The sequence below is a fragment of the Corvus moneduloides genome, chromosome Z (assembly GCF_009650955.1).
Source record: "Corvus moneduloides isolate bCorMon1 chromosome Z, bCorMon1.pri, whole genome shotgun sequence".
Taxonomy (NCBI): Eukaryota; Metazoa; Chordata; class Aves; order Passeriformes; family Corvidae; genus Corvus; species Corvus moneduloides.
Window position 1 is genome coordinate 40,885,625 of NC_045511.1, and position 19,234 is coordinate 40,904,858.

At 39.0% G+C, this 19,234-nt stretch overlaps 1 protein-coding gene across 4 annotated transcripts in view; it reads right to left on the bottom strand.

The window, feature by feature from the left end:
- Positions 1-6,446: 6,446 nt before the first annotated feature.
- The window catches only part of LOC116437976 (transducin-like enhancer protein 4), a 98,374-nt gene continuing 85,586 nt past the window's right edge, over positions 6,447-19,234 (bottom strand). For 3 of the 4 annotated variants that reach the window (XM_032096405.1, XM_032096403.1, XM_032096402.1), the window contains 10 exons: positions 18,710-18,862; positions 17,369-17,501; positions 16,898-17,091; positions 16,630-16,706; positions 13,350-13,599; positions 12,011-12,258; positions 10,959-11,106; positions 10,203-10,353; positions 9,797-9,873; positions 6,447-8,166 (listed from right to left, as the gene is read on the bottom strand). In XM_032096405.1, the coding sequence (XP_031952296.1) occupies positions 8,059-8,166; positions 9,797-9,873; positions 10,203-10,353; positions 10,959-11,106; positions 12,011-12,258; positions 13,350-13,599; positions 16,630-16,706; positions 16,898-17,091; positions 17,369-17,501; positions 18,710-18,862 (1,539 nt within the window). In that variant the 3' untranslated portion in view covers positions 6,447-8,058. The remainder of the gene's footprint in view (positions 8,167-9,796; positions 9,874-10,202; positions 10,354-10,958; positions 11,107-12,010; positions 12,259-13,349; positions 13,600-16,629; positions 16,707-16,897; positions 17,092-17,368; positions 17,502-18,709; positions 18,863-19,234) is intronic. The other variant, XM_032096404.1, reaches the window with a different exon arrangement.

The following is a 19,234-nucleotide window of genomic DNA, read 5'->3' on the forward strand; positions in this document are numbered from 1 at the left end:
TTTCCTTTTACTAGTCATTAAATAAATGCCTGGTCTAGAGGCCAAGGCTAGTAAAATTCAGCCTGATGGGAGAAGGCTGCTCATGTTTCACATGGAACAATTTGGCTTTTAATACCATTTTCCCCTATGCTTCCTGATACAGTAAGTGAAAGAATCCTCGGAAATCCTTGTCTTCAAGTCACATCTCTCACAGCAGTGCACAGTAGCAGTCAGTACTACTGACTACACCAAGCTGTAATTATCTTGCCTCCCTCCTGTGTAGCTAAGATCATCTTCCTTTTCTTCCCTTGTGGTTATTCTGAGCAGCCTACAGCTATCAGTCTGCTCAGCTGCAGTCTGGGACACTCCACTGAACCCAAGTGCTATGGACATGACCAGAAACAGACGTGGAGGAAAAGAATCTGCTGGATCTCCAAGCTCAAAATCCAAACACTTTTGACTTGCAAGAGAAACCAGCTCATCTGTCTGGGCTGATGGAGTACAAACCAGTGAGTCTAAGTAGGCCGGAGCACACTGCATTGTTATGCTTGCATTATGTGCAGTTTTCTCTTTTACTATTGTTTTTAGATAAGCAGTGTCATAATGAATAGACCTAGGGAGAACTGTTCATTTTTCAGCTGCACAGAAACACTCCAAATTGTGTGTTTGCTATTTGACAGCCCTTCTCACCCACTCTCTTCACCTACCAAACTTCTTTTCAAAATAAACACCCCTTCATTCCATTATGATTATACATTCTTTTTATACACAGATCAAGCATGTAAGAAGGACTGGAAGAGACCCATGAGCTATGGATGCCAATATCTTGCAATCACACACCTCTTTGTAAATGTACCATGCTCTGTCTTAAAAGCAGTCTGCTTTTTCTTGGCCACCTCTGCATTGGAAAGCCATTGCAGGGTAGCCTGCTCTTAAGAGAACCTCTTTAACCCCAGGTTACACTGTTTTCTTAATTTGTTTTATTTTTGGTGCTAGATTTATCTTTCAGTTGTAATACCATCACCCTCGATGAATAGACATTTGAAGTATTTTTAGATGCCATTTGTAGCTGCTCTTGGTCTGCCACCCTGTAAGATTAAAAAGACGTAGGCTTTCCATACATTACATGTTCTCCATTCCCTGTTTTTGCCAGTCTGCCCAGTAGAGTATACCCTTCTCCCTATCAGTCCCATTTTCAATTAAGATTTTTGAACATGGGTGACCAGGTTTGTATTCACTATTCTAGGCAAGGTCTCACCAGTGCCTTGTATAATGGCAGCAATACTTCCCTATTTCTGCAGCAAATGCCTCTCCAGACACATCTTATATCACATTCGTCTTTTTCATGGCTGTCTTCCACTGGCACATTGAGCCTACCTAGGACTCCTAGCTCCTTCTCCTCCTCTGTCATTTCCAGATGATGAGCACCTGTGAAACTTGGTAAAGCAGAAGGGTCAGCTGCACAGATGACTGCTCCTACTGCATCTCTTTATTTAAGACTGCTCAGAGGAAGGAGGAGGCAAAAGTGAGTCTGCAAAAGCTGTCACAGCAGTTGTTACAGCCAGCAAAATCCTGTGAATATTTCCCATTCCCATTCACTGAGCAACCCCTGAGATCAAGACCAAGTCACAGACGAGCATTTTTGGAGCACTGAACACCAGCTTCAAGAAGGTTCTCAGTGGGGGAGGAAGAAGTGAGAAAATATCACTGGAGTCACACATGACCTGCAAAAAACCCTAAAATTGATATGATGTAAAGAAGCTATTATGATTATTCTTAAAAGCTTGGATGAAATAAGCTAATTTGCAATGGAGGTGGGATTTTTTTTATTCAGGCAAAGACATGTGCATAGGTAAAAGGGAGGATGACATTAACATTGATTTAGAAAAATATTTTCATTGAAATATTAACATCGCTGCTCACACGAGATTTTAAAATGAGCAGATTTTTTTTGGATAGTATTGTTTCATGTGTTGGAGAGGAGAAAGCCTGGTAACTGTCCTCATTCTTTCAGCTGCTTTTTTTTTTATTAGGTGGCCAGCCACACCATCATTAATATCACAAGAGGATTCATGCTTGTTTATTCTAAAATGAGTGCAAATTGGACTTCATATCTAATGCCTTAAAGCCATGCTGAAACACAAGATAGTCTACTATCTTTGTATCATATATTTTAGGATTTTTTTTCTCCCCACTCTAGCAGAAGACTGACAGTTTATAACACAGCAGTGTGACTGCCTCATTTGCACATTTACAGTGCTTGATAAGGAGTTGAAATTCTTGATTCCCCAGAGGTTCTCCTTGTTCTTTTCCCAACAGAAAATGTCTCCCTATATTTCAATACAGCTGTGACAAATTTTTCAAAATAATGGATAGCTAGCCTTTAGATAATGCCTTTTGTGAAGAAGAACATAATAACACTTTACACTGGTCTCATGCAAATCATTTCACCAGATGTCAGGCAGCACAGAGCACAGGCTGGAATCAGCAGCAGAGCAACCCATTCCACTTATCACCTCTTGCCCATGGTCCTGGGACCAGAGTTAGCCTTAATTACCAATTTTTCATCAGATGCATTCTAAATTACAGTAAAAAAAATCAAGACAGAAGTACTGAAACACCTTGAAGTTGAACCCCTAAGCCATACTGGACAGACAGTGCATTTAAAGATATAGCTAAAATTCCATATTGCTTTTGCTCAAGAAATGAGGTAACACCTCTGAGCACCAAATCAAACTTTTTTTTCTTCCCAATGTTAATAGCATTGTCTAAACCCTAACTCCTAATACAAGCTGTATCACCTATTCTCATTTATGGAATTACTGTGGATTGTGCTACAGCACATTTGTTACAAAATTCTTCAAGAATAATGACAAACCAAAGAAAATTACTTCTTCAAGCACTAGCATTTGGGTATTTTTTAAAGACAGATTTGATTGAAAGGTAAAGATTAGCTTAAAATTCCTCCACCCCTTCTTTTATTTGAATATGAAAAGAAGGTGTAATGCAGATGCTTACCTTGATATGACATTAAAAGACAGTTTGGGTCAATATAATTACTGTAGAACAGCAGAACTTTTTTTAAAATCCTTAAATATTTGTACTTACTGATTTTACCCTTCAGATGCATTTTATCATTCTGGGGTAATCAGCTGTCCAAACCACAGATGCAGAAGTAACCACTAGACAGTCCCTTCCCTTAATTTGTACAGTGGGCATATGATATGACAGGTTATTCCCTCCCAAAACAACAAAAAATTTATTTCTGCAATGTTTTAGAATATAACCACATGAGTTAAAGTGACCCCACAGAAGAGCTTCTTTGCACTCCATGGCAGGTTTATGGACACGTTGTAAATGTCAGACTACACCATTTTTAATAATAAAAAAAGACACTATAATACTGTTTCCTTGTAACTGGGACAGAAAATCATTTGGTAAGAGTAAGAACATTTATTGGTTTTGACATAAAAATTTCTTGCTGTGCAGTGGAAATGCTGTAGTCCAAATACTGGAAGAAACGTGAAATCTCAAGGGCTATGTTCAGTAACTCTTTGTTCAAAAGCAGACGTGGCAGGTGCATTATTTAAGAGCTTGTCAGAGATGATCTTCTACAGCACAGTACTCCAGGATTCATCTCCTGCTATGTCTGGGAAGGGGATTCTCATATAAATATATGGCAGAACTGGCTGGCTGCACATCAAGCCCAAACTGCTCAACCCTCTTCAACACCTCTGTGGTCACTGCAAAATGTTAGCATCAGAAAAGCTCTCCAGTACTGAAGGCAACTACCTTCCTACATACCATGTAAGAGCAGCTCTTTGGATGAGCCATTCAGAGTGCATTTGCTCTGAAAAATTCGAAGTGACACTTTTCTTAGTAGCCATACCTGATGTTCTAAAGTGTTTTTGTATTGCTGTATGCAGTGTTAATTTGGTGCCACAAAGATGTAATACATTCAATGCAAATGAGAAACAGTGCAGCCCGAGCTTCTGCTTCGGATTTCCTGACTCCTGCACATACAGAAACTAGAGAGTATTTTATTTTTATTTTATTTTAATTTTCTTTCATTAAACAAGTGCTTGAGTAGAAGCTGGTCACATCAGGATTTCAGTTGGAATGATTAGAAATAAATATGGTAGTAATAAAACAGAAGAGGCTCAAAAGATCAAACTGCTTCAAATAAACAACAAGCAAACACCTCCCTTCAAATTAAGTACCCTGCCCCACTAAAAAAGCAACTAAAAACCAATCCAGTCCAAATGGGTTGACTTGGGCCCCTATGACTATTGTGCTGAGCTAGGTTTTCATCTGTATAGGCCACGGGAGCACTGTTGTCTGAACTACAGAAGCATTTATTCATCCCAAGGACCTAGCATGTTTTTGTAGAATATAGTCCAGGCATAGGTAGACCTGAATAGCTACCTTCCTGTTTCTCCCACACATCAATCAGCATTTCAGGAAGAAGGAATTTTATATGTGCTTCAGGTCCCAGAGTTAAAGCAATACACAAAATCCAATTTAAACTATTCCAGTACTGACTTAAAATCCCTCATACATTAAAATCATGGCTGGTAAAGTAAATCTTATTTTCTTTTTATGTAATGGAGTAGCTTAAGAAATAGGAGAGAGAAATCACTTTTGGCTAAAAACAAACAGGAGAAATATAATTTAAAATTGCGTATCTTTGGAAAATAATGGTTTGATAACAAAGTGTTGCCTTTAAATGTACCTATACTGGCCAGTCAGTAAAGATATAAAAATTAAAAAGAAATGTTTTCCTAATCAATCACTGTACTAAGTAAGATTTGAGAGGGGAAGAATACAGAGAAAGCAATGATTGTACCTGGAATTTGGAGTTTGTTTGGACAAGTTTGTGGCACAAAACACATCTGCATCAAAACACTTTACACAAAATTGTGCTGTGCAGTGGCAAGCAAAACTAATGAATGAAAAAGGAAGGTCACCCTATGTATGTATAACTGAAAACCAGAAAGTAGCTCTGTACCACCCCTCTCTTGCATTCAGCCCTGAAGGGATAAAAATCAGGATGACTACACATTTAACTGCAGTAATCCTGGATTAAAGCATTTGATTCCTACACTGTTTACAAGCCATCAATACAAACATTAATAAGCAGATATATGGCAGGCTGCTTCAGAAGTATATTACTCTGCTGTCAAAACTAGCTCTGTTACAAATTCAGGTGCATGCAATGTTTTATTCCTTTTAAAGGAATGCTTTATGTCAGATGTTTTAAGTAATCTCATGCCTGAACTACTACATAAAAATACAATGTCCTCTACAAACATTAAGTGGGTGGTTTCTTTTTTGTTAGTAAATGGCGTATACCCTAACCTTTTAAATTTTTGAATGGCTTTGAAAAGATAAGGTGTTTCCAATATGTTTATGACTAGTAAATTATATTTCTTCAGACAAGAGTAAATATTAATAGAATGTATCTGTACCATGTTTACTTCTATGGAGCATTATTGTATTAAGTAGCACAGAACCTCAGTACAAGAGAAACCTTACATTATTCTGGGGGACATCTGGAAAACTCTTCACCATTAATTCTCAGGAACTGATAGCTCTGAGGGAAACTTGCCTCTCCTCCATCAAAGAAGTATTACCTAATCACTCAGAGTACAAGTAAATGATTTCATCAACTTAAGTCTTGTTTTGACATGTCAAGAAAATCCAAAATATTTCTATGCTTGGGTTCATGTACCACCAGTCACACAGGCCAGCACATCATAGCACGGCAGGCTTGCATGCTTGGAGATTTCCACCATGCACAGCATCACTTTTCAGAAAGGGGTTATAGCACAAAAAAATTCAAATTTTCCCTTGGATTTTATCAATTTCCTTTTTTCTGGGTACAGACATAACTCCTCCCTCCGCTACCCCTCCCAACAGTGTATAAATAATTTGCCCTAGCTCACTTTAACTTGGGTCCATTAACTTCATGGAAACTGGACTAAATCCTTGATCTAAACCCAAATGTCAGTGAGAGAAGCCCATCTGTGAGCATGAACAGACTTTAGGTCTGGATGAGGAAACCCTGGTGTGATGCTGCAGTGCTACACCCCTCCCAAATTCCATGGAGCTCCGCATACTCCAGTAGGCATGTGAGCAGTGATGGTCCTCTATCTCACTCTCTCCTAATGTATGGGACAACAGATTTGTCAGATGGGAAACTACACGACTGGGAAGCGGCAAACTCTTAGGTGACATGGCCGAAGTCTGATGCCTCCAAGTGTTCAGAATCAGTGCAGTCAGTTAATTTGAGAAACTAAGAATTCATTGATTCCCCCCCTCAGCTGAAATTCTACATTGTGTCTCAGTGGCAAAACTGCAAGTATCTGTAGTGGTATGTTCTGTGACTGAAGGGCTGCACGCGTGACTGAGACTAGTTATCACACACACGACAATGAGGGAGGGGGAAAAAAACCAGAGAAATGCACTTAGAAGTTACTTATGTTTAATGCTTAAAAGTCTGAATGCACAAACAATAATCTACCATTATAGAAGTACTGGTGGTCAATACAATGCATTAGAACTATGTACAATGACACAGTTTAGTATCAAAATCTTTCTACAATGTAGAGTATTACGAAACTGTTAATGACATCAAACACTAAGCACTTAAGACACCATTTTTTGCTACCACATTTGGAACTTCAATAAACAGTCCATTTTAACTTGCAGCATCAATCCATTTCTAGTATGAAATTAAGTAATTTTCTACTTATACAATAAGATTTATCTACACGGGTCTCTTGATTTTGATCCATAGCAGCAAAGGCACTGTACATCAGCAGATCCACAGACTTAAAGATTTTTTTTTAAAGCATTCAAAAAAAAAAGTCACAGATCATAGTTTAACAGCAACAACAACAACATAAAAAGATAACATGTTGTCTCTGGCACAATGGCTCAGTCTGCGTCTGTTTTAGGGACATCCAATCAAGACTTGGATTGAACTGCTGGCGAACAAAGCAAGTCCTTATCCCAATGAGAATCCATTCCTTCGTGTATGTCGGAATGAGTACTCTTGTAAATCCTACCTCAGAGGTCATTGCTTTTGTAGTTTGTATGTTGGTAGGCATCCATTCTTATTTCAGTGCAGTTTCCAAAGAACATATCAAATATTTTTCATAATCTCTTGTAATTGAAAAATTGCCCAAAGACACATATCCCCATTTTCAAGGAAACATTGCAAAAGTTTCCAGAAGTAACAAAGGTGATTCTTTGAGGCAACTTATTGTACTCTCTACAATATAACAAAGAGAGGTGTTTATATTAAAAAACCTAGCTTGACACCAAAATGCTTTATGTTTATCAACAGAAAAGCATTGAGAACAAATCTGTACACAAGATGCTATATTAACATTGCAAATATATAAATTAGCACATTCTTACTTTAAGTGAATTTAATTTAGATGTGAACTGAATTTGCCATTCATCACAGGCATGTAGATCACTGGCTACAGTTTGCAATTTCCTAAGTTTTGAAGACTGTCTAAAATAGTTAAGATACAGCATCTTCCCACCAAATAATTATACTGTAATAACACTTAGAGGTCTCATCCAAGAACAGGACTAAAAAATATAACAAAGTTTATTTTTTTAAATAGAAACTACAAGTCTATTTAGTGTAATTTTAACTATCTCCTGAACATCCTTCTCCAAGATCCCCAATTTATCCACCTGCAAAAACACAAGTATACAATGCATCTTGCAAACTAAAGCCGGGCCAGACAGCTTTATTTAGTCAGTTCATTGTTAGAAAGCCTTCTTTAAACAAAATAAATACATTACAGCTATAATACATAATTAAAGAGTCAAGGTCCCTGTTAAGTATGCTTATTCCATCTTCTTCCAAGTAGATATCTGACAATTTGGTATCACAAGCTCTTAATGAACATTCACAAATCAATAGCAAGTTAAGAAGGTAAAAATAAATTCCACAACTGTGATGAGCATTTAAGTTTTCAGTTTAGAAAGGAAAAAAAAAAAAAGGAATATACAGCAAAGTGCTAGGAGAAGGAGTTCTGTCTGCATTCAGATTTGTCTCTAATAAATAACTTCATAGACTGTAGCTTTCTTGTCCCCAGAGCCAGTGACAATGTATTTGTCATCCACAGAGATATCACAGCTAAGCACAGATGAGGATTCTTTGGACTACAAGAAAAAAGAAAAGGAAAAAGAAAATTACATCTTTCCAATCCTTCAATCCTGAAGGGCTTGAAGATTATTTGGAAGAATTTATAAATAGGGAATACATGAAAAGCTCATTTAAGTATCAGTACCAGAGTGGCAAATTTTTTTAAAATAAATCTTTTGTTCCACAAAAAGATCTACTGTAAAATAAAGCAGTGGTAGAAAGGGAAATAAATATTATGGACCTAGAGGTAATCTATCAATCAAACAAACAGAAGTAGTTCTTTCTATATACTTTACAAGGAATGAGCATTTATTAATATTTTATGCATTTGATTTGCATAAAAATGAATGAAAACCCATTTTCTTTCCACTTCCTTTGTTGTAAACAAGAAACTCACTACAAAGCCCCACCTACCCACAGGTATGAAACAAAGACTCCACAGAAGTAACTGCATCTCCTTTCACTACTTCCCCAACACAAGAAGACAAAAGCTTTGCACAAAGGAATTTACATTATTACAGAGGATGCAAATAGGAAAAGACACTGTCGTGGAACAGGATACACAACAAGTGTGTAGGACTGGGTTGGACACAGGATACAGCAGGTTGCAGTAGTTCTGTCTACTCTGGCTTTTCTGTCTGTTCGAAGATGAAGTGCATGCACTGTCACATTTACCTCGCTGTTTCAGTGCATGTTTTCTTTACAAAATATATGTCCACATCATTTTCTGCCTGTTACCACAAGAGTTAAACAGTTCCCAATCAAGCTGTGTTTTGGCAAAGACACCCCTGTTGCACTGCACCAGAAGTTTCCTTATCTACCCCTCATCAAGAAAGCTGCACTGGAGTTTTTAACATCACATTTAAGGGGGATGTGCTCTTGTTAGGATGATTTAGGCCGTCTGTGAGGGGTGGTTCTAGAACTGAATAGCCTCTACTAGGAAAACTTAGACCCTACATTTCTCATATCAAGGTAAACTGCACTGTCCCCAAAAGTGGAGATATGGCAGGCATCGCTACACACGAGACCAGGCCATTTAAAATAGAACCAGTTGAACAGTTAAATTTAATAAAAAAATTCCCAACGTAGAGGTGCCTGCAGGTGAAAGAATGGGATGACATGTCAAAAAATCCCACTTTTCCCTAGTGGCACTGAATTGCCATTAAAACTGGGCACAGAGGGACTATAGATAGGTTACAGCTTCCGGTTATACTTGAAGGGGCCCCTCCATATCGCTTCAGTTTTCAGTTCAGGAGTCTGCCGGTCCAATCCCTCAACACATCTCATCCATGAAAAATCATGTTGAACATGACTTCTACTGGTTTAGCTACATTTTGGACCTTCAGTGAATGTTCACCTAACGACATGACTTGGGTACTGTATTCCACCAATATGCAGAAGAAGGTGAGAAAGAAGGGTATTAAAAACAATTTTGGATTAAAGGGCCACTTTACTGTAAGATCTGAATTGGTGAAATATTAAAAAGGACAAAAGCATTTCTTTCTCTAATTACAGACAACTCTTTAAGGACTGCAGTAATTAGCTGCAATTCCACCTGAAAACTCCTTAGGCTGCTGACAGACCCTGAGATGTGCAGCTCTACTGCACTTTAATGTATGTGGAAAATAGCTTTTAGGAGATTATTACCTGGAATATACTGGCTCCATAAGGTGTTCTCCAAGCATTAAGAAGATTATCTTTTCCAGTGCTTACAAACCATTTGCCTGCAACAGATTGTTTAAATGTTATTGCTGCATTCTGTTTTCAAGGAATATACCTCAAGAAACAGATGATCATAACAACAAAGCATTCACACATATCTGAAGAACAGTAACATTTTCATCTGGTTGCACTATGATGTTCCATCACAAAATAAGCAGTACATAGAAAAAAGCAGTTAGATAGAGTTTTTTAAATAACCTTAATACTTAAATTAATTACCTAATTTTTAACTATACTCTGTAGTTAAATAACTATATTGCACTTTCATTTAAAGGTAACCTTGAATGAATTTTTCATGAAGGGAAACACTGATACAGAAAGATTTGCTTACCACAGTGAGCAAACTTGAGTGACAACACACAGCTCTCATGAAGATGCAGCTGATACTTGTCTGGCTTAGTGACATGCAGCACCTCAACATTGCTGTTCTCCATTCCTACTGCCAACCACTCACCAGTTGGACAATAGCCCAGTGAGAAGATCTGTAATTAGCACAGCACATGCTTCAATCAGTAAAAGAATGAGCTTGAGATATTCAAAACTGACCCTTGCTACACTGTTAACACTATGCAAACTCGTATTTTTGGTCTACTGCAGTTTTAAAAACATGATAATCCAATTACTACAGTAATCAAGATAAATTAGTTCATGCAAACACAGCTGCAAAACTATGCTATTAAATGTTATCAAAACTGCAATAGTGAAGTACTGAAGCTAATGTCCAAGCATATCTGACAGCATTAAAAATATTTTCACAAAATATTTTTGAACTTGAGTCTACAGAAATGGGAACAGATTGCAGAGAGGAACATTTTAATCTGGCACTTGTTTTATAAAACAGATTCTCCGTTACTCTCATGGGAGAGGTACTAATCTGTCAAATAGTCATAATCCAGAAAGACATTTAGCTGCCACAAAAGAAAAAAAAAAAGAGCATGGAGTATGAGACTAAGTGAAAAATTCTGTGGAGTTCTCTTTGAGCCTGCTTTTTTGCTTCTAAAGGAGAAAAAAATTTTAAAAAGTACTTGTTTGTTTTAAAAAACCATGAGAAAATTTTGTTAACATGCCGAAGGTTCTGAGACTGAACCTGTGATGTGAAGTCATGTTGCTGTAGCTGTCTCCCTTCTCTGAGATCCCAGGATCTGACTGTATTGTCCAGGCCTCCTGTCCATAGTTTGGTGCCATCATTAGAAATATCAATACAGCTTGCTCCATCTGTGTGGCCCTGGAATTGCCTGAAAGTATTGAAAGAAGATCAGCACATTCTGAGCAAAAATACAAAATACCTTCTTTCTCTTTCAGTCCCTGAGTTATAACTGAGATTCCAACAGCAATCCCAGACTAATATAAACTCTGGGACAATCATATGAGTTTTGTGATGAGTTGATGATGCAATCAGGCCAGACAGCCAAGTGCTAATTTGATTTCAAAAAGAACACTTTAAGAATCAGGTACTCCGGAAATCTTTGCTGCTGGCTGTGTGATACCCACTACTCAACTTGAAATACTCATTCCCCCCAGAAGACTGTAGCATGATCAGCAAAATCACCTTAGTTTAAGAAAAATGCACAGGTCACTGAAGTTCAAAAAAAAAAGAGCAGTCTAAATGAGAACATCAGGAGGGCTTGACTTTGCATGCCACACTGGTATTACATATAACAACATACACATGGTGTAGTGCACAGAGAAGCTCTGTGTGACCAGCGCTTAACCTACTGTATATCAGTGTTGAGCAGCAACCCATACTCCTAAGAGGCTAAGTCTGCAATGCAGTGATTTACACATATCATTACCCAAGACATATTTGCTGGACCTCTGATTAAAGAGATTAGAGTGAGAGCAGCGTATTGCATGGAAACAAAGAAAACCATCTGTTCAAGGAATCTACTGCAGTATTGACATTAGCTGATATTTAGGGAATTATAGTTATGGGCTGCTCAAAAGGCCTGGAACTATGAAACTCTCAAAACCTATAAATAATCATATATACTTCTGTCAAGGTATTACCATGGCTATGCTGAACAACAAAATATTGGAAGCATCTATGCATGGAGAAAATAGACTATATATGCAAAACTGCATTTAGGGCTGTGCCTAAATAATTCTTCACAACCTGATGATCCAGTGTGGTCGACCTACCTTACTAAAGTCTGGTTATGCAGATCCCACACTGCAATGTTGCCATCGCTACAGCAAGAGAAGCAGACCTTGGAATCAGGGCTGATAGCTAGGGCATAGCACGCTGGAGCAGAAGATGTCAGCTCTGCTTTGATGCGAGGAGTTGGAGCTGCCAGGTCCCAAATGGATAATGTGCTGGCTTCCCCACCAACAATCAGGGTGCGGCCGTCAGGGAGCAATCTGCAGGAACGGATGTAGTTGTCTCTGTTCTGTGGAGACAGAAGCCATCAAGAGATTACTCATGAGGAAAGAAAACAGCATTAACATGAGAGCAGAAATCCATAAAAGTATTGTATTCCCTCCTGGTTTTAATGAGCCATTTATACTTATGACAATGATAAAGTGTATTAATGCCAGAAAATTACATGACATTAGGGAAGTACTTCAACTTGATCTACAAAATTCAGTAGTGAGAGATATTTAATCTTAATTAGCATCAAAATGCAAAGACCTGAATCCAGCCCAAAACAATTCAAGATAGCTGAATTTGACAGCTGGTGTAGAAAGTTGTATTTTCATACTCTGTTTATTTCAGCACATTAACCTCTCGGCATGGGGGAGTACCAAATTCCCTGCACACTTTCCCCCTTCCCATTCCAGTGAGACTTGCTGCCACTATCTAGGAGATGTCAGAGGAAAATATTTGGGCAATTTTCCTCATTTGTGTAGCAACTTGTGTAGCAATTCATTATAAGTCTACATGTGCTGCACATTTCTCATTTTACTGCCTCTGTAACAAGCAGCAACATCTTACCAAGAACTGGTAAATGACAAGAGAAAAGCTGCTAACAATAGTTCATCTTGTTAGCACATTCAAATAATTTGTGAATAACACTCAGGGATATTTTTAATTGGCCACATTAAGACAGGTCAATGCATTCATACACATACAGAGACACAAAGTAAGTGACACAATCCCCAAATTTTCTCAGAGAGTACAGCTGCAAGACAGCAATTTTTAGCATGATCAGATATCAAAAAGCTTTAAGATTGCCAGAAAATGTCGAAGTTTATAAACAATATTTGCTGTGCTGTCTTTGATCTTTCCTCCTACCATACTTTTAGAATATTAAAAATGTTTTGATTCATTGTGGGGGAAAAAACCCACAAGTATGGTGAGGAACATACTTCAACCTCAGCTCTAACAGAAACAACAAAATTACAAAGGCAATACCAACCTGTGATATCACAACAGAAACCAAATACCCACTGCCCTTTACACCTTGGTGGTATGACCACAATCTTAACACAACCTCTTATCTTCTTTCAGTGCTGTATGCTGCTGTATGTATGCACCTACCAGGCAGTCCAGCTGAGACACAGGGCTCTTGTTGCCAGGGTGGCTGATGTCCCAGACCTTGACACACCCCTTCCCACCCGTGTACACGTGTCTCGTGGGATTGCTGATGGTAACTGCACACACAACTTCCCCGTGGTTCAGAGTGTTGATCTGACGGGCGTGGCGAGGGATTCCTGGACCGATGAGGGCATCAGGAGGGAAAGGAACTGGCTGCATCTGACCATCTGCACTTACATGAAATGAGTATGCTCTGAGGGGAAAAAAAATTGTAGGGGGTGATTTAAAGAATTTTGCTTCAAGCCTGTTTAGGAAAATAGAATCAAAGATGTGTTTCCACTGCAGGCATTCAGGCTGTGCCCTCAGCTCAATTTTTTCACAGTTATTTCACAGAATATTCTGAGCTCAAAGGGACCCACAAGGATCATCGAGTCTGACCCTTAAGTGAATGGCCGTATGGGGACTGAACACATGACCTTGGTGTTATTAGCACCACGCTCTACTCAGCTGGGCTCATATCAGGTATTTTAATCACGCAAGGAAGAAATACTTATTTAACTATAGCATGGCCTTCAAAGCACAAACTTAGGTGCTCAGCTTTTAATGTGAAAAGTCAAACACCAATCAAATGAGCTTTTACAACTCACATTACAATGATTTCTGGCATGAGTGAGGCTATATGACACCACTCAGTTTTGGATGGGGATATCACTGCAAGCAGAGAAGGGAAGGAAGGTTGGGTCAGAGCCCCCTGGAAGACAGAAATAGTTGGCTGGCTGCTACCAGAGCACGGTGGGTAGCTGCATGCCAGGGGACATCTGGCTGCTCACTTTACTGACTCTTATGTGGCAGTTTCAGCTGAACTACTGCCAATCTGTCCCGAATGTACTGTGGGTCCTGGGCCCCTTGGGCAAAACTTCTCAGCACTGTACCTAAGGGTGCAGTGAAACCTCCACCAAGGAGTTAAGTCCTCAAGGCACAGTTGCTGACAGCTGACATGACAGACCAGCAAAAATGCATTGCAACAGATTTTTTTTTTGTTTTGTGGGTTGTTTTGGGTTTGTGGTTTTTTTGGGTTTTTTTTGTGGACCCAATACAACTGCTATGGATCTCAATTTCTCTTGCCAAAATCAGGCCTCTCACTGAGAAAGAATGTGTTGTGTGATTGCCACTTATGCCACCTGTGAATAACCTATCAACAGATTTATCTCAAAGTATTTTCCAGGGAGAGCAGTTAGGTTCTGAAATTGCCTTGTTCTGAGATGCTACCTGATACACTACATCTACTACAAGAACACGAAATTTGTAAGAGGGTTCACCTATATATATCAAGGTATGCTTAATGGAAGGCTTTCATTTCCTTAGACCTAAAAAATCATCATAATGCTTGTGAAAAATCCATTGTCACAATGGTGGGATGAGAAGAGCTCACAAAGAAGTTGTTTTACGAGAATACTTGGTAAGTTCACTTCCTTAATTGATGCTTCGAAGTGACTAAAGAAGGCAGTATTCACAATTAAACTACTGAATTTGTCATTTAAGATTCATAGTACATTAATACTAGATCAATAATTTTCAGTAGGACAAAATGCATTAGCTATCTTTCCTATTTATAGACCATACAATACTCAAGAGTTTGATACAATACCAAAGCGAGAAGAAAGTTACTAGGGGCCAGATCCCTAATGTACCATATGCTGCCCACTCTGTTTCAGGACACTTAACAGTGCAGAGAATTCACACAAATTTCCCTCTAAGGTAAAAAAGAAGTAAATGAGAAAATAACAATCCTGGAAGATGTGACAACTATCACACTCAAAACAAAAGTCAATACAATCATGCTAAAAGAACCACAGATTTTAAGTTTCAGGCCCACTGGTAGACAAATGGCAGTTACATTTAAATGTTTAAAATAGACATCAACACAGCAACAACATTTAAAAATCTTGGAGACGTACCAGAATTGAACGGATTTGATTTCAGTTTGCCTCATGTTTTATTCCTCTCAATTTTAACAGAACTGAGATGCAAGCAGGGAGGTCTCTGAACCCTGGCAATTGCCATTTCTCTCACCACAACAAGCAAAGCCTAGTAGATCTAGTGACACTTCTTTCCAGGTGACTGACTCCATCAGGGATGAACTTAAATCCAGTGAGCATTTGAACATTACATCAAGACATTTCCATTGTATGTAACGGGTGAAGATCTGTGCCTCACAGAATTTTTCATGCAAACAGCTGGTCTGCAAGCTGCTGTACATCGATTTCCATACCTGCCTTATGTATTCACCTAACAGGATGGCACAACTAGCAGAAAAGTAAATCAAGGTGGTTACCAGTGTGTGACGCCTGAGAGATCTGGACCTGGTTCATGATTTGTGTGATGCGGGCACTAGGCCTGATCACTTGTCACCATACACTGTTAATCCTATGTGTCTGCAAGCTCACTGGCAGGTAAGTGTATGCATTTATTCACACAAATCCAAGTGTGTGCCTAACCTCAACCACTCCTACAGAAGCATGTTCACACATAAAAGAGCTTGAGAAGGATTGGCAAAAACATTGCTTGACCGTCAAACTCTCCAGTACAAACTGGTCTCCCAGAAGTGTCACAAGGAAGTGGAACTGAATGAACCTTACAGAAAATCTGGATCAATATGGTTTGTGTATCTGCTTTAGTTTTTCTCCTCTCTACCTCAAGAGGAATGTGAGCACAAGGTTCTTTGTCTGTAATTCTTCCTCCAAGGATCAAAAAGCCTGGTAAAGCAGGTCACATTATACGGGTCAGTTCCATCAAGGATGAATCTGAATATTACCATAAAATAATTCTTTCCAGTATTTTCAATCAAACAAAACATTTCAGTGTTCCTTTTTCTGCACACAGCTGCTAAGCTTGCAAGTAATTGCAAGGCTTTTGTGAACAAAGAAATAATTTTTTTAAACTGAAAAGCAGAGTACAGTAGAGATGGAAAGCTGAGATCCCATTCCAGTTTGCATTTCCATAAACAACCAATCAGTCAGATTTGAAGTTCATCTCCCTTTTCCATTTATTTCTGTCTCCTTTACTTTGTATCACCCAGTCCATGTCGACTGCTATTAATCTTCAAAACAAATTTACAAATGCAACTTTTAAGATTACACAGTGATTCTCCCGCTCTTGCTGAATAGCTATACTTATTTCTATTCACACAATAGTTTTCAGTAGCTAAGGGGAATTCCAACCAGCAAGGGAACACGACTTCCAACAGATGATTGACTTTTAAAGCTGAATGTTTGATACTCACGGTTTTCCTCCTGGGATGCCTGTGAGATTAGGAGGGATGCCTGGGACTCGCATGTGATGATGTGGATCAAAACCAACCTATAGTTTTCCCCAAGCAAAACAAAAAGGTGTATTAAAGTAAGAGTTAGGCAAAGGAAGACTGTTTAATTCATGTTCTCCATAGCATACTCCCCAAACCACAAAGTGAGTGAACTAGAGTTAACCCCACAGGTCTTATACTTAATATATAACAGCTCTCAAAACTAAATGCACTAACGGCAAACACTTACCACTGGAGATCGCCCATAAGCTGCTGCTGCTGCTGCTGCTGCAGCTGCTGCGCTCATTTGTGGGGAAATATTGTGGAGACCAGCATAGGCAGCTCCAGGGCTGGTCAGCTCCCCATTCATACCAGCATGTGGCACGATACCAAATGGAGTAGGGTAAGGACACGGTACTGCCATAGGTGTCCTTAAACCTGAAGCTATAAGAAGAGAGGGGAAAGTGAGAAGTCACAAAGGCATTCTAGAGTCATCAGATGAAATATGAGTTTGGAAAACTGCAAAAAAAACCACAAATAACCAAAACTACCAGCCAGCCAGCCAAGGAAAGCCACACAACACTCTATTACAGTGCTGAAGAACCACCTCAGTACCCAGTTTAAGCAACTGTAACATACTGACTTGTCATCAGATTTAAAGGGAGCCTGAGAAGGGACAAATGGTCACTGTTTCACACCACTGAAATATATGGACACTAACCTATCGGGTCCACACCTGGGGGTTTGCCGGGCACTGGCCTCAGTCCGGGAGTGGAGTTGCTGCCTGGAGTTGGGGCATCAGTCCGTGGAGTTGGGGTGTTTGATTTAGACACAGGAGTGGTAGATTTCTCATTCTAATCACCAAGAAGGAAAAAGGAAGACAGTTTGTAAATTATTTTACCTTTATAGCTAGTGGTCAGTGATTAATGATATTAGTGATATTTAGCTTCCGGGTTTGGGTTTCGACACTCCCTGGTAATGAAGAGAAGATGCAAAGACATGGAAAAAGATAGAATGGCTTTGGTAATTACCCAAATTCAAAGCTTTTCTCATCAGGAGCATCTGTATGATTCAGAATGAGGTAAATGACTGAAAATCATTGCCATCTGACAATTGACGGCACCATGTGAAATCCATCAGTGGTCTCACTATGCTCATGGACGTGCTCCCACTATGATTATGATTTTCTGTGGGGGATGGACAAGAGCAGAAAAAAAGTCCCTGAACTGACCAACTATTCAAACCCAAGTGTGGTGCTAGCAACACAGGATGGAGACAGTGATGGGTATAAAGTCAGAAACTGTGAAGTGCTGCCCTTGTGACAGGCTTGTTCATCAGACACACCACTGACTCCCAGGTCTGAACCTGTCATTCCATCACCTTTCCTGAGCACCACAATCACTTAAAGCTTTCTTTTTATTTATTTTATTTCTTTAAATAATTGCATATCCTGTCCTGTGAAGAACTAAGAGGGGAATTACTGTGTAGCTAAGGCAGGTGATTAACTGTGGTCACAAACAGGAAAGGAAAGAACAACCCTTGCAGGCAGCTCTTTTCTTTTGCATTATGATTTGCGATGCAAGTCAAGGAAGGCTCTTGTAAATGACAGATTACTTTTTAGATAGAAAATAAAAATTATTGTTGTTGTATATAGCCTGGTAATTCAAACAAAGCTAACAACCAAATCACATCCAAGCAGGGAACTGAATTTGCTATAAACCACAGCACAGGAAAACAGCTCAAGAAACCGCTGTGTACTTTTATTTATTCTCAGAATAACAGTTCTTCATATGGGGGAGGAAAAGAATATCTCTCAGAACACCACATCTATCATCTACCCACACCACCAGTGAAAATAACCTCTTCATATCCCAAAAAAAGACTGTGGACTTTCTATTATTTTATTAGGCTCCCTTGAAACGATAAATTAAACTAATATTAAATTGATGCTTCACAGTGCTTTATTGACAGCTGTGGAAATACAAATTGTGTCCAGACAGAAATCTGGTAAGCATGTATTTCAGCATATGATCAGGGGTCAGAAGCATTTTGAAGCACTTACAAGGCTAAGTTCTTTGGATTTGGAGGAAGGAGTACTGCTAGAGGATGCAATAGATGCCGGACTAATTGGTGCATCTTTTTTCAGCAGTCGAGTCTTGTCCAAGCCATTTTCCCGTGGAGAGTGTGCTGGGCTCCCACGGGGAGAAGAAGGATCCTAAATATCAGGAATATGAGTTAGCATAAAAACTTCATACTAGCCACTAGTTCTTGTCTCGAGCAGTCCTCAAATTGGAATGAAGATCTGTCAGAGGAAGTGACATAATCCTTCCATTCTTAATTGATTTAGCTCATACAATTGTAAAATTGAGAGGCATAATGAAGGACAATTTTTTTTTAAAAAAAGTCTTAAAATTTGATGCCACTAGCCATGAAAAATAATGCCAAAAATCTATGGATATAGAAACAGGCAAGTAAATATCTTTTTTCAAGTGACCGATTGAAAAGATTTGATGCATTTGGCAGATCTGGTAAGGTTCACACACGAAGTCATGGCCAGAGTGAAAGAAAAGACAGACACTGTTACAAG